The sequence below is a fragment of the Bison bison genome, unplaced genomic scaffold (assembly GCF_000754665.1).
Source record: "Bison bison bison isolate TAMUID 2011002044 unplaced genomic scaffold, Bison_UMD1.0 scf7180017864289, whole genome shotgun sequence".
NCBI classification, from domain to species: Eukaryota; Metazoa; Chordata; class Mammalia; order Artiodactyla; family Bovidae; genus Bison; species Bison bison.
In genome coordinates, this window is record NW_011494861.1 from 15215624 (window position 1) to 15229769 (window position 14146).

General features: G+C 39.6%; 1 protein-coding gene across 2 annotated transcripts in view; it reads right to left on the minus strand.

Moving 5' to 3' along the window:
• The window catches only part of ANKRD45 (ankyrin repeat domain 45), a 51249-nt gene that overhangs the window by 14988 nt on the left and 22115 nt on the right, over window positions 1–14146 (minus strand). For both annotated transcript variants that reach the window (XM_010850067.1, XM_010850066.1), the window contains exons 4-5: window positions 8887–8981; window positions 6304–6442 (exon numbers count right to left, since the gene is read on the minus strand). In XM_010850067.1, coding sequence (XP_010848369.1) covers window positions 6304–6442; window positions 8887–8981 — 234 coding nt within the window. The remainder of the gene's footprint in view (window positions 1–6303; window positions 6443–8886; window positions 8982–14146) is intronic.

The window sequence follows — 14146 nt, forward strand, 5'->3', positions numbered from 1 at the left end:
TCATTTTTTTTAAATTTTTCTTTCTGTCTGCTCTTCTGACTGGGTGAAAGTATTTAAGTCGCTCAGTCACATGTGACTCTTTGTGACCTCATGGACTATACAGTTCATGGAATTCTCCAGGCCGGAATACTGGAGTAGGTAGCCTTTCCCTTCTCCAGGGAATCTTCCCAACTCATGAATTGAACCCAGGTCTCCTGCATTGCAGGTGGATTCTTTACCAGCAGAGCCACGAGGGAAGCCCAAGAATACTGGAGTGGGTAGCATATCCCTTCTCCAGCGGATATTCCCAACCCAGGAATCAAACTGGGAAATTTCTGACTGGGAGATTTCCATTATTTTAACTTGCAGATCACTTATTCATTCTTCTACATTATCAATCTGCTACATGTTGCCTTACATTCAGTTTTTATCTCAGCAAATGAATTTTCTAATTTTTCTTGGTTCCTCTTTATAGTTTCTAGTTCTTTTTTTACAGTAATCTGCATGACTGAGTGACTTCACTTTCACTTTTCACTTTCATGCATTGGAGAAGGAAATGGCAACTCACTCCAGTATTCTTGCCTGGAGAATCCCAGGGATGGGGGAGCCTGGTGGGCTGCTGTCTCTGGGGTCGCACAGAGTCAGACACGACTGAAGTGACCTGGCAGCAGCAGCAGCAGCAGCAGAATTTCTAATGAAAGCCCTGTTTAATTCATCTAGCATTTTCATTATTTCCTTTTTTAACTTGGTGTCTATTAAGCTGGAGAAGTCTGTTTCATTGTTCTTTCAGGGAAATTCTCTTGATCTTTCAAACAAAGATTAAAAGTGGGAGTGGTTCCTCTGATTCTTCATTTTACTTATATTTCTCTTATTCTATGAGTTTAGGAGAAACAATTATCTACTGTGGTCTTGAAGGGCTATTTTTATGTAAAAGTATCTCTACGTAGCTTGTGTCTGTTTAATATTTTTGGTACAAGGGCTGTTTTATAGTATGGATGCCTGCAGCATCTTTCCTCAGTGTGTGCTGGCCATTATCCCATTGATAGAAGGTATGACTGATGATGTGGTGACCGTAGCCTGCACTGGATGCTGAATGGGGCCTCTTCTTTGCTCTGTGATTGTCACAGCGCTGTTAGAGTCAGGGTCTGCTCCCTAGTTGTTAGAAGCCCCCAGATCCATTTCTAAGCTTCACTGTGTTGTAGGCAGGACTGGAGTGCTCCCACTGCAAGAGGAGCAACTGAGCATTCTTCCATTGGAGCTGTTCACCAGGAGCACACTCTGTGGTATCGTCTGTCACCCATTGTGGGGGCTCACAAAGTACACTATTGTGTACACTACCCTGGGCCTCACCTCCACTGTGGGAATACAGACAATCAGCCCTGTGTCCCTCACACACTGTGTTCACAAAGCCACTAATGCAGATCCACAGGCGCCAATCCACTGAAGTCAAGCACCAGGACCACAGCAGTTGCACAACTGGGAGATACGGAAGCAGCCCAGACCCCAGCCCCACCTTCATGTGCATGCACACACAAAGCCCACAGCTGCTAAGGCCAGACCTATCCCAGCCACAGGAGCACCCACTATCCACTTGCATGTTCCAGAGGCACTGAGTTACAAAGCTAGCAACAGTGTTGTAGATCATATAGCCATTGGAGAGAGGGCTCTGCTTTCAACTCTGCCTCTGAGTGTGGGCATCCTTGCATATCCCCAGAGTTCACACAGGCAGCTCTGAGAAAGAAGCACCTATGGCAGACCCCACCACCCCCTTCACTCCTGCATTAACAATGGGGTTTCAAGGGTAGCGCAGGCCAGCCATGAGACTGTCAAAAGTGAGGCTGCTATGACGGGCCCTGTCCTTCCTTTCGTGCACCTCTTAACAATGGCATTTCACTTCTATGGCAGGCTGGGCTTCTTCCACGTACACCTCTGCTTTTGGCCCACAAGACTAACCCCAGTTCTTTCCCCAAGTCTGTCCTCTGAAGCATGAGTTTCAGCACACAGCCTCTGCACACACCAGCAGGTGCATATCTCTGGCTGGGGACTGCAGCAAGGTGGTACAGGCCCTCTATGCTGGTGTCTCTCTTTTCTGCCTGCTACAAACTGACTGCTGTGTTCTCCTCCAAGCCTCTGAAGCTCCCATTCTGTCCTGGGTGATCTCACTACCAGTGTGACGACTTCCTAGGGCATGGAAACCTTTCCTCTTTTGCAGCCCTCTCCCAGGGGCACAGATCCTGTCCTGCTTCCTTCCTTCTTTTTCTTTTATCCTACCCAGTTACATGGAGATCTTCCCTGCACTTCTAGGTATCTGAGATTTTCCATTCAACAGTGTTCAATAGTTATTCTGTGATAACTGTTCCACATGTAGATGTATTTCTTATGTATCTGCGGGAAAAGGTGAGCTCCATGTCCTTCTATACCACCATCTTGATTAAAGCCTCTGTAATTATTTCCCAGAGGTGATAAGGGAAAGAGAAATGATTGTTGGGCCAGACTAACAATAGTGATAGCTCAGGGAAAGGTGGGAATTGACTGTATAAGCATCTTGACCATCTCCTTCCTGGACTACACTGGTCTCACTCCCTCTGGTCTCTTCTCCCTCCAAACCATTTTGCAAGGAAAGCCAGATTATTTTCCACTACTTAATCCCTCATTTTTCCTACTCCAAACAAAGCCCTTAATGGCAACCCATGGCCCTGAAAGTAAAGCCCAAACATCTAAGCTTATAATTCAGTACTTTTAATGAAATGATCACAAGCTAACTTTCAACCTTATTTTCTACTCCTCCCCAATTCAGACTCAACTACAATCAGCCAGGTGGATACTGACCACTTCCCTATTTCTGAATTTCAATTTTTCACAATCATATTGTACTTTCATTTCATAATTTCCTATGTACTCCACCCTGGCTACCTATCCTTCCAGGAAATTCCTCTTTCTTCATGCTTTCTCTTTATGTTTAGGCCTCCCTGAGTTACACAGCATTTAGTTTATCCTTTCAAGAATACTTGTTTACTCACAAACTGGGTAATGGACTCGTGAAAGACAAGAACAATGTAAAGGTATCTATTTCCCTTCAGGGACCTAAGACAGTGCAGTGGGTATGCTCATTCAATGTTAGATACAGATGGCAAGGGACAGTCTGTCATACTACTGAGGATATATTCACTTTTGAAAAACCACAGTTCCTTTTGATAAACATAAATATCTTAGGTATTGGGTATTCACATTCAAAAGAAAGAAGTTGGATTCCTACCTGACACCATAAACAAATAATAACTTAAAATGAATCACAGACATGTTTAGACATAAGGATCAAAAAACTGTAAAAGTCTTACAAAAAAAAAACATAAAAGTAAATCTTGGAGAACTTAGACAAGGCAATGTTTCTCTGATATGACACTGAAAGCACAATCAACAAAAGGAAAGATAGATAAATTAGATTTCATCAAACTTAAAGCCTTTTGTGCTTCAAAGAACACAATTAAGGAAATGAAACGGTAATTCACATAATGGAAAAAAATATTTGCAAGTTATATATCTGATAAGAGCTTTATACCCAAGATATACAAAGAACTTTTACAATTCAAAAATAAGAAGAAAAACACATACATGTGGAGACTAAACAACATGCTGCTAAAAAAACCAATGAGCTAATGAGTCAAAGAGAAATACAGAGAATACTTCAAAACAAATGAAAACGTAAACACAACTTTCCAAAATCTACAGGATGTAGAAAAGGAAGTTCTAAGAAGAAAGTTTACAGCAATAGAGGAATACATCAAGAAACAAAAGATATCTCAAATAAACAACCTAACTTACCTAACCTTCCTTTAATTTCATATAAAGGAATTAGAAAAAGAAAAACAAATAAGGCCCAAAATCAGCAGAAGGAAGGAAAAAAAATCAGAGAAGAAATAAATACAATAAATCAATGAAATCAGTACTTTTTTTTAATAAATAAAATTGATAAACCTTTAGCCAGACAAATCAAGAAAAAAAGAGAGCCCAAATAAACAAAATAAGAAATGAAAGAGGAGAAATAACAACTGATATCACAGAGATATAAAAAAGTCATAAAAGAATACTATGAACAGTTACATGCCAACAAACTAAACAGCCTAGAAGAAATGGTCAAATTTCTAGAAACATAAATTTTCAAACACTAAATCAAAAAGAAACAATTTGAACAGATCAATCAGCAGTCGTGCAATTGAATTTGTAATTTTCAAAACTTCTAGAAAGCAAAAGACAGGACTGAATGACTTCACAAAAAGTTTACCTAACATACAAAGAAGAGTTAACCCCTATACTCCCAAATTCATTCTATGAGGCCATCATTATCCTGATACCAAAACCAGCCAAAAATAACTTCAAAAAAAAGAAAATTACAAGTCAATATCTCTGATAGACTGTATCTCAGAAAGTCTTGTCAAATACTACATACAATTACTTACATGTGGAATCTAAAAATTTTTTGCAAAAAACAATGAAAGTAATAAAACTAATAGACTCACAGATATACAGAAAAAACTAGTGGTTACCAGTAGGAGGGGAAAGACAAGAGGGTAAAATAGGGGTAGAACAGTAAGAGATATAAACTACTACACATGAAATAAACAAGCAACAGGGATATACTGAACAACACAGGGAAGTATAGTCATTGCTGCTGCTGCTACTGCTGCTAAGTCACTTCAGTCGTGTTCAACTCTGTGTGACCCCATAGATGGCAGCCCACCAGGCTTCTCCGTCCCTGGGCTTCTCCAGGCAAGAACACTGGAGTGGGTTGCCATTTCCTTCTCCAATGCATGAAAGTGAAAAGTGAAAGTGAAGTCGCTCAGTTGTGTCCAACTCTTAGCGACCCCATGGACTGCAGCCTACCAGGCTCCTCCGTCCGTGGGATTTTCCAGGCAAAAGTACTGGAGTGGGGTGCCATTTACTTCTTTGTTAATAGAACTTTAAATTCTATTAACATATTGAATTACTATGTTGTATACCTAAAACTAATATATTATAAATCAAATATATAGTTCAATTTAAAAAACAAGGAGACAACTCAACTTAAAAATAGGCAAAAGATTCAAAAAGACATTTCTCCAAATAAAATATGCAAATGGCCAGTAAGCACATGAAAGAATGTTTAACATCATCAATAACTAAGGAAATGCAAATGGGAACTACATTAAGATACTTCATACCCACTAGAAGAGCTAAAAAATATTTTTTAAGATAATAACAAATGTTGATAACAATGTGGAGAAAATTGGAATCCTCTTATATATTGCTTATGAAAATAGAAATTTGGAAACAGTTTGGTAACTCCTCTGAAGGTCAGAAATAGAGGTACCATGTGACCCAGCAATTCCCCCTCTAAATACAGACCCAGAGAAATGAAAACATGCGGCCACATAAAAATTTGTACACAAAAGTTCACAGCAGCATTATTTATAATAGTCAAATGAACAGAAACTCAAATGTCTATTAATGAACAGATAAATTTGAATCCACACAATAGACTATGATTTAACAATAAAAAGGAATACTGACATATATTACAACATGATGAAGCTTAAAAACATTATGCAAAGTGAAAGAAGCCAGACACAAAAGGTGACAGACTGTATGATTCTATGAAATGTTCAGAACAGGCAATCCATAGAGATAAAAAGTAGATCAGTGGTGCCAGGGACTTGTGGAACCAAGGAATGGGTAGTGACTACTAACGGGTATGGTGTTTCTTTGGGGGTAATAAAATGGAGAAATTATGTGGTAAAGTTAGACAGTGGTGATGATTATATAACTGAAAACACACCAAAAACCACTGAAATGGACATTTTTAAATGGTAAATTTCATGGTATGAGAATTCTATCTCAATAAAGCTGATAGCGTTAAAATCTTAGGTACATGTGCCACCAAGATTCTGACAGTGTACCTTCTCCAATGACAGTACAGTATTCCCACAACAGGCTTTTGAAAGTATAGACCTTCATCACTGAAAAAAAAATTTTTTTTTCAAATTCTGCCTGTCTCCTTGAAAGACATGCTTTCTGGTTGAAAATCATTAGTCAAAACCATAGCAAATTGCATAAAATTAAATGATTAGTGATGGTAATAAGATTAGTACTAGACATTATAGAAATAACTCAGTCATTATTTTTAGCTATTATTAATATTGGAACTGAATGAAACTGAGTTATGAATTAGAGCTTATAATAAGGTTAATGGCTACTTCATGAAGATTGTTGAAATCTGATTATCTCAGAAATAACAACACTGAATCTAATTTTTATGCAACTTTCAAATCATTTTTATCCAAAACTTACGTGGTGTAGCCATTTTCGTGAAGATAGGAGTCACAATGTCTTCCAATTGCTGTTTCTGCTCAAACAGCTCATTAATGGAAGCTTCCAAATGGGTTTCCAACCATTCATTTTTTACACGGCATGCACTGAGGAGGATATTCTAGAGACAGAAACAAGGAATTTACTTTCCACTTGTTTATTTAAAAATGAAACTCTATAGTATCTCTAAACCAGCACTCTGCAACAGTACTTTCTATGATGATGGAAATGATCACAGAAATATCTGCACAGTCTAATACAGTCACCATTAGATGCATATAGCCAGGGAGCATTAGAAAAGTGGCTGGTGTGACTGAGGAGTTGAATTTTTAATTTTAATTAATTCTGATTTATAGTCACATGAGGCTAGGGGGTACTGTATCCGATAGTGCAGTACTAACACTAGTGAAATGTGTGTATAATAAAACTCATTAATCTAGAGTCATGATGCCTTGGGCCAGTCTACATCCTCTCCCTATTTCTTTATTTTCAGTGAGCTCTGCATGGCAAATAGATGGGGAAACAATGGAAACAGTGACAGACTTTATTTTCTTGGGCTCCAAAATCACTGCAGATTGTGACTGCAGCCAAGAAATTAAAAGACACTTGCTCCTTGGAAGAAAAGCTATGACCAACCCAGAGAGCATATTCAAAAGCACAGACATTACTTTGCCAACAAAGGTCCATCTAGTCAAAGCTATGGGTTTTCCAGTAGTCATGTATGGATGTGAGTTGGACTATAAAGAAAGCTTGAGCGGAGAAGAATTGATGCTTTTGAACTGTGGTGTTGGAGAAGACTCCTGAGAGTCCCTTGGACTGCAAGGAGATCCAACCAGTCCATCCTAAAGGAGATCAGTCCTGGGTGTTCATTGGAAGGACTGATGTCGAAGCTGAAGCTCCAATACTTTGGCTACCTAATGTGAAGAACTGACTCATTGGAAAAGACCCTGATGCTGGGAAAGATTGAATGCGGGAGGAAAAGGGGACAACAGAGGATGAGATGGTTGGATGGCATCACCAACGCAAAGGACATGAGTTTGAGTAAACTCCAGGAGTCGATGATAGACAGGGAAGCCTGGCGTGCTGCAGTCCTTGGGGTCGCAAAGGGTTGGACACTACTGAACAAAGAGTCGGACATGACTGAACTGAACTGAACTGTGGTAAGTGTTTGCAAAATTTGGGAAAAGTGGGTGGATGGTGTGCACTTCATGCAACTCAACAGACAATGCCAATATTTATTCCTTTTGGGTGATTCACAGGAGAAGGAAATGCAAGAAATGAGCAAAACCTCACTGAAAACCTCTCAATTTGCATTTCAAAACATCTCTTTGCACATGAGCAGCAAATTGCTGGTATCTGATTTAAGATGTTCATTATTCTATGATTTGTAATAATAAGGAGACATGAATAAATTTATTACACGTCCTGTCCATATTATTAAATAAGCAACATTATATGCAGAAGTATAAAGAATGAAGTGGATTTGTAAAGATGTCCATGATATATTCTTTAAAGGAAAAGAGAAAATTAAAGAATAATTTGTATAGTATGATCCTATTTTTATAAAAGCAAAATCTCTTATATTAATAAAACTATATATATGCATACATATATTTATATAAGTGAGGAAAAGTATACTGAGATTAGCACAAAATTGCTATTAGAATCACAGGGTAATAAGACTTGATAGGGTAAAAAGAAAATTATTAAGTCTACTTTAGATGTTTTGTTTTATTCTAACCATTAGTATAGGTACATAATATTTTCTAGCTCAAATAATCAAATATTTAAAAACTGAAATTAAAAAGGCTTTCACAGTAACTAGTGTAACAAAGCACTGTTTGTGCCAGAAAGATTGTTTCGCAAATCTTATAGATACAGTAGCTCTTCTAATAGAATTCTATCTATACTTTGTTTCATAAGAGATTTTGTAAAATGTTTTACAAACAAGTGAAATGTGTGTTTTATCATGTTCTCAGACTTGCTGATGTCTTACACTTTTAGCAGTAGCTAATTTTTTTTCATCAGAATTAAAAGTCACAGAAAATTCATACAACGTCCTGCCCAGAAATGCAAGAAATAATTTAAAACCCAAACACATTTCTAATACCTTTAGCATACCTTTTTTTTTAGTATACATCAAAAGAAATCAACTAGTTCACACGTAGTACTTAGTATATGACAAATGTGGCAAGCTGGCTTTACAATTAGCTATCTTTACACCTGTGTATTTTTCTATCATGTAAATTTTGATACATGAAAAAATAGGCAGTGTATATAAGTATATATGTAAACATATAGACCAAAATATATGATGTATATATAAGTTTTGAAGCAAACTAATGAAATGAGTATCTAATCAACAGAAGAACAAGAATGCTGCCAGTACTATTAATGCTGCTTCTGTCAGCAGTTTAATAAGAAAGGGGAAAAAAAAGGAAGGAAGGGAAGGAGAACGGAGCAGTGAGGATCACCACCTACCTCTAGTGCTTAAGTGTAGCAGTTAAATACAAGGGGTAAAAATCTGAAAAGACTTCAGAACAAAATATAAGCACAATGTTGTACCTTGTCTTCCTTATAAAGCTTCCCTGGTCCCTTTTCTGTATCTGTAACAGTTGCAGAGACCTTTGCAATATATTTTTTCAGTGCCAGCCTTGCTTCTGAAAGAAAAGGACAGTAAAAATGCTTAATAATAAGGCAAAGACCAAGAAAATTCACTCCACAGTTTATAATGTAATTTTATAAATCCAGAGCTTTATAAAGACTGTATAGGAGATTTGTTACAGTTTTCCTTGGGGAAATTCAAGAAAGATAACACTTAACTAACACAGTGATTCGGGGTACTTACTATATTAGTGTGTGTGTGTGTGTGCGCGTGCGCGCATGCATGCATGCTCAGTCACTCTGTCATGTCTGACTCTTTGCAATCCCATAGACTATTGCCATCAGACTCCTCTGTCCATGGAATTTTCCAGGCAAGAATACTGGAATAGGTTGCCATTTCCTATTCCAGTAGAACTTCAATTGCGCTAAAAATTTTAAAGCGCAAATAAATACAAAATGTGACACCAAAGAAACTACAGTCTATCAAAATATCTACTCTGGAAAGTGAAAGTGAAAGTCGCTGAGTCGTATCTGACTCTGCGACCCCATGAACTATACAGTCCGTGGAATTCTCCAGGCCAGAATACTGGAGTGGGTATAGCCTTTCCGTTCTCCAGGAGATCTTCCCAACCCAGGGATCAAACCCAGTTCTCCCGCACTGCAGGTGGATTCTTTACCAGCTGAGCTAATCTGGAAAAAGGAACAAAAAGTATTTCCAATAGAAAAATTATTGGGACTTCCCTGGTGGTCCAGCGGCTAGGACCCCACGCTCCTGATGCCGGGGGCCCAGGTTCCATCCCTGGTCAGAAAACCAGATCCCACATGCCACAATTAAGAGTTTGCACGTCTGCATGCTGCAGCGAAGACTCAGTATAGCCAAATAAGTAAATGCCATTTGTTTTACCCTTCAAAATAAATTAAAAATAGCTTCCCTCTTAAAAAAGTGTTTAAAATAATTCCATTCTCTATAAACACCCATCACAAAATTTGCAAGACTTGTTTAAACAAAATCACAACACTGAAAGAAATATAGAGATGGACAGATTGAATATAATAAACAGTAGATTTGTTGTTGTTGTTTAATTGCTCAGTTGTGTCTGATTCTTTACAACCTCACGGACTGCAGCCTGCCATGCTCTTCTATCCATAGGAGTTCCCAGGCAAGAATACTAGAGTGGGTTATCATTTCCTTCTCTGGGAGATCTTCCCAGATCAGGGATCTAACCTGCATCTCCTGCATTGGCAGGAGGGGTCTTTACAGCTGAGCCACCTGGGGCTTTGACATGGCTCCAGCCCATGTAGAGTCAGAGAGGACTTAGCAACTGAACAACAAAACAGGATTAGCAAAGTATTAATAATACTTCAAATTAATTTAACAATTGATCATGTCCTGTGACTGCTGTAACAAATTGCCACAAATCTGGTGGCTTAAAACAATGCAAGCTTATCCTGTAGTAAATTCTAGAGGCCACAAGTCTGGAATCAGTTTAGCTAAGTGAAAATCAAGGTGTTGGTGGGGAAGATTCTTTCTACGGGTTCTGAAAGGAGAATCTATTTCTTTGCTGTTTTCTACCTCTAGCTGCAGCCTATACTCCTTGGCTGGTGGCTCCTTCTTCAATCAAAATACACCAGTCCAATGTCTAGTTCCATCATCAAATCACCTCCTCTTCTGTGTCAAATCTCCTGCCTCTCACTTATAATAAAGACACTTGTGACTACATTTAAGTCCCAGCTGGATAACCCACGATGATCTCTCCATCTAAAGATCCTTAGTTTAAGGATCCACAAGATCCCATATGAGGTAACATGCTCAGGTTCCAGGAGTTAGAACCTAGATATCTTTGGTAGACATTCTTCAGCCTACCATAGCCTACCCTCTGACCCCCCCAAACTCACGTCTATCCCACATGCAAATACATTTACTCCATGCCAGCATCTAAGTTTCAATCCATTACAACATCAACTCATGTTCAAATGTTCATCTAAAATATCATTAGCTCAAAAGTCTCATCTCCTCATACAAATAAGGTATGTGTGAGACACTGGTATGATCCATCTATCCTGGGGTAAAATTCCTCTATATCTGCAGACCTGTGATACTAGAAAACAAGTTTTCTATCCCAAAATACACTGGTGGGACAGGCACAAAGCAACAGTTATAGATACTGCCATTCAAAACGCGCGAAATTAGAAGGAAAAAAGGAGTCACCTCGGTCTCAAGCAATTCTGAAATCCCACAAGGCAAATTCTATGAGGTATCATAGCCTGGGAGTGATACCTCTTGGCCTTCAGCTCCAGCCTCAGTCATCCTTCCTTTTTCATGAAAGATGAAAAGTTTTTGCAGCTGAACCGTCTTGTCAATTACAGCTTCAAATCTACCATTCATGTTGCAAGCAGAATCAATTCTCTAAACTGGAATCTAAGGTTTAGGTTTTGGCTCCACTAGTTGGTGACCTGGAGCCAGTGGTGGTTCCAGAATTTCAGTACAGGAGGAAGTTAAGTACAGGAATTAGTTTGAAGAGGAGACTAAGGGACTTGTCATAAAACTGTATTTGTATAATAAGCATGCTGATTTTACTGAGTGCATATATTTATTTTGGGCGGCCTGGTAGAGAAAGCAGCTTACTGCAAGCATCTTCTAATGCCACCAGACCTATCTGAGCATTCAGGCAACAATATACCACAGACTGGGAAGTTTATAAACAACAGAAACTTGTTTTTCATAATTCTGGAGGCTGGCAAGCCCAAGATCAAGCTGCAATATGGTTGCAGTCTAGTGAGACCCCTCTTCCTTCACTGCCAGCACCTTCTCAAGGTGCCTTCACATGGTAGAAGGGCCAGGGAACTCTGTGGGGACACATTTTTATAAGACCACTAATCCTATTTATGAGGCCCCCACCTTCATGTCCTAAGCATCTCCCAAAGGCCCCATGTCCTAACACCATCACATCAGGCATTAGAAATTCAACATATGCATTTGTGGGGGAACACAAACATACAGACCATAATAGTATCTTAACCCCTCTAACCTCAGTTTCTCCATCTATAAAGTGGAAGTATTATAATACCACCCACATACGGTTGTTCTAAGAATTAAAACATAGTATAATACACGCAAATTTCTTGACACAGTGCCTGGCACACAGGAAAGTACTCAGTAAGTTTATTATTAGGTCATTCTTCTCCTCCAGACTTTGTAAGTAACTCCCTACTGGCTACTGAATAAAATGCAGGGCCCTCCAAGACCTATCTAGCCACAAACAATCTTTCCAGCTTCGTCCCTTCCTACATTCATCCAGAGACCCTATCAATCATTTACTTCCTGTTCCCTCTGCCTGCTGATATCAATAGGGCTCACTCCTTTAGTTCTTCAGGTCTGTCTTCAAACATCACCTTACCAGAGAGGCCTCTCCTGATGGCCCTCTGTAAGTGTAAGCACACACTCACTCATTCACTTGCTGGCAACTTCATAACCTCCTTACCACTCTATTTTTCTTCATGGCGCTTCACAGATAAATAGATTTAGATAATTTTATTTTCTGTATCTCCCTACTAGAAAGTAAACTCCATAAACATAGTTTTATGCCTAGGTGTGTAAGTATCCTCAGCCCCTAGAACAGTATTTACCTCATACGAGGTGCTCAATAAATATTTATAAATGGAATGTTGCTGCTGCTGCTAAGTCACTTCAGTCGTGTCCAACTCTGTGCAACCCCATAGATGGCAGCCCAACAGGCTCCCCCATCCCTGGGATTCTCCAGGCAAGAACACTGGAGTGGGTTGCCATTTCCTTCTCCAATGCATGAAAGTGAAAAACGAAAGGGAGGTCGCTCAGTCGTGTCCGACCCTCAGCGACCCCATGGACTGCAGCCTTCCAGTTTCCTCCATCCATGGGATTTTCCAGGCAAGAGTACTGGAGTGGGGTGCCGTTGCGTTCTCTGAAATGGAATGTTACTCAGCCATAAAAAGGAATGCATTTGAGTCAATTCTAATGAGGTGGATGAACCTAGAGTCTATTATACACAGTGAAGTAAGTCAGAAAGAGAAAGAGAAATATTATATACTAATGCATATAAATGGAATCTAGGAAAATTGTACTAATGAATTTATTTGCAAGGCAGCAATGGAGAAGCAGACATAGAGAACAGACTTATGGACATGGGGTAGAGGGGAGGAGAGGGTGAGATGAAAAACTGACTCATTAGAGGGTCAGCAAAAAACCGACTCTTTAGAAAAGACTCTGATGCTGGGAAAGATTGAAGGCAGGAAGAGAAAGAGATGACAGAGAATGAGATGGTTGGATGGCATCACTGACTTGATGGACACGAGTTTAAGCAAACTCTGGGAGTTGGTGATGGACAGGGAAGTCTGGTGTGCTGCAGTCCATGGGGTCACAAAGAGTGGGACATGACTGAGTCCCACTGAGTGACTGAACTGAACTAAACTGAATGGTTTACAGAATTTCTTTGCTTATCATGTTTCCTCAACCTAGATGGCCCTCTCTGCCATCTACCAAAATTCTACTCATTCTTCAAAGCTTACTCAAAATGCACTCCTGTGAAACTCCTAATTCCCCCTGGTAGAACTGAGTGCCCTATCATCCATTACATGATTATAATTTGATTTAGCCCTGAGTATAATCTGGAAACAGTGTCAGACTTCATTTTTTGGGGCTCCAAAATCACTGCAGATGGTGACTGCAGCCATGAAATTAAAAGACGCTTACTCCTTGGAAGGAAAGTTATGACCAACCTAGATAGCATATTCAAAAGCAGAGACATTACTTTGCCAACAAAGGTCTGTCTAGTCAAGGCTATGGTTTTTCCTGTGGTCATGTATGGATGTGAGAGTTGGACTGTGAAGAAGGCTGAGCGCCGAAGAATTGATGCTTTTGAACTGTGGTGTTGGAGAAGACTCTTGAGAGTCCCTTGGACTGCAAGGAGATCCAACCAGTCCATTCTCAAGGAGATCAGCCCTGGGATTTCTTTGGAAGGACTGATGCTAAAGCCAAAACTCCAGTACTTTGGCCACCTCATTCGAAGAGTTGACTCATTGGAAAAGATTCTGATGCTGGGAGGGATTGGGGGCAGGAGGAAAAGGGGACGACAGAGGATGAGATGGTTGGATGGCATCACTGACTCAATGGACATGAATTTGAGTAAACTCTGGGAGTTGGTTATGGACAGGGAGGCCTGGTGTGCTGCAATTCATGGGGTCACAA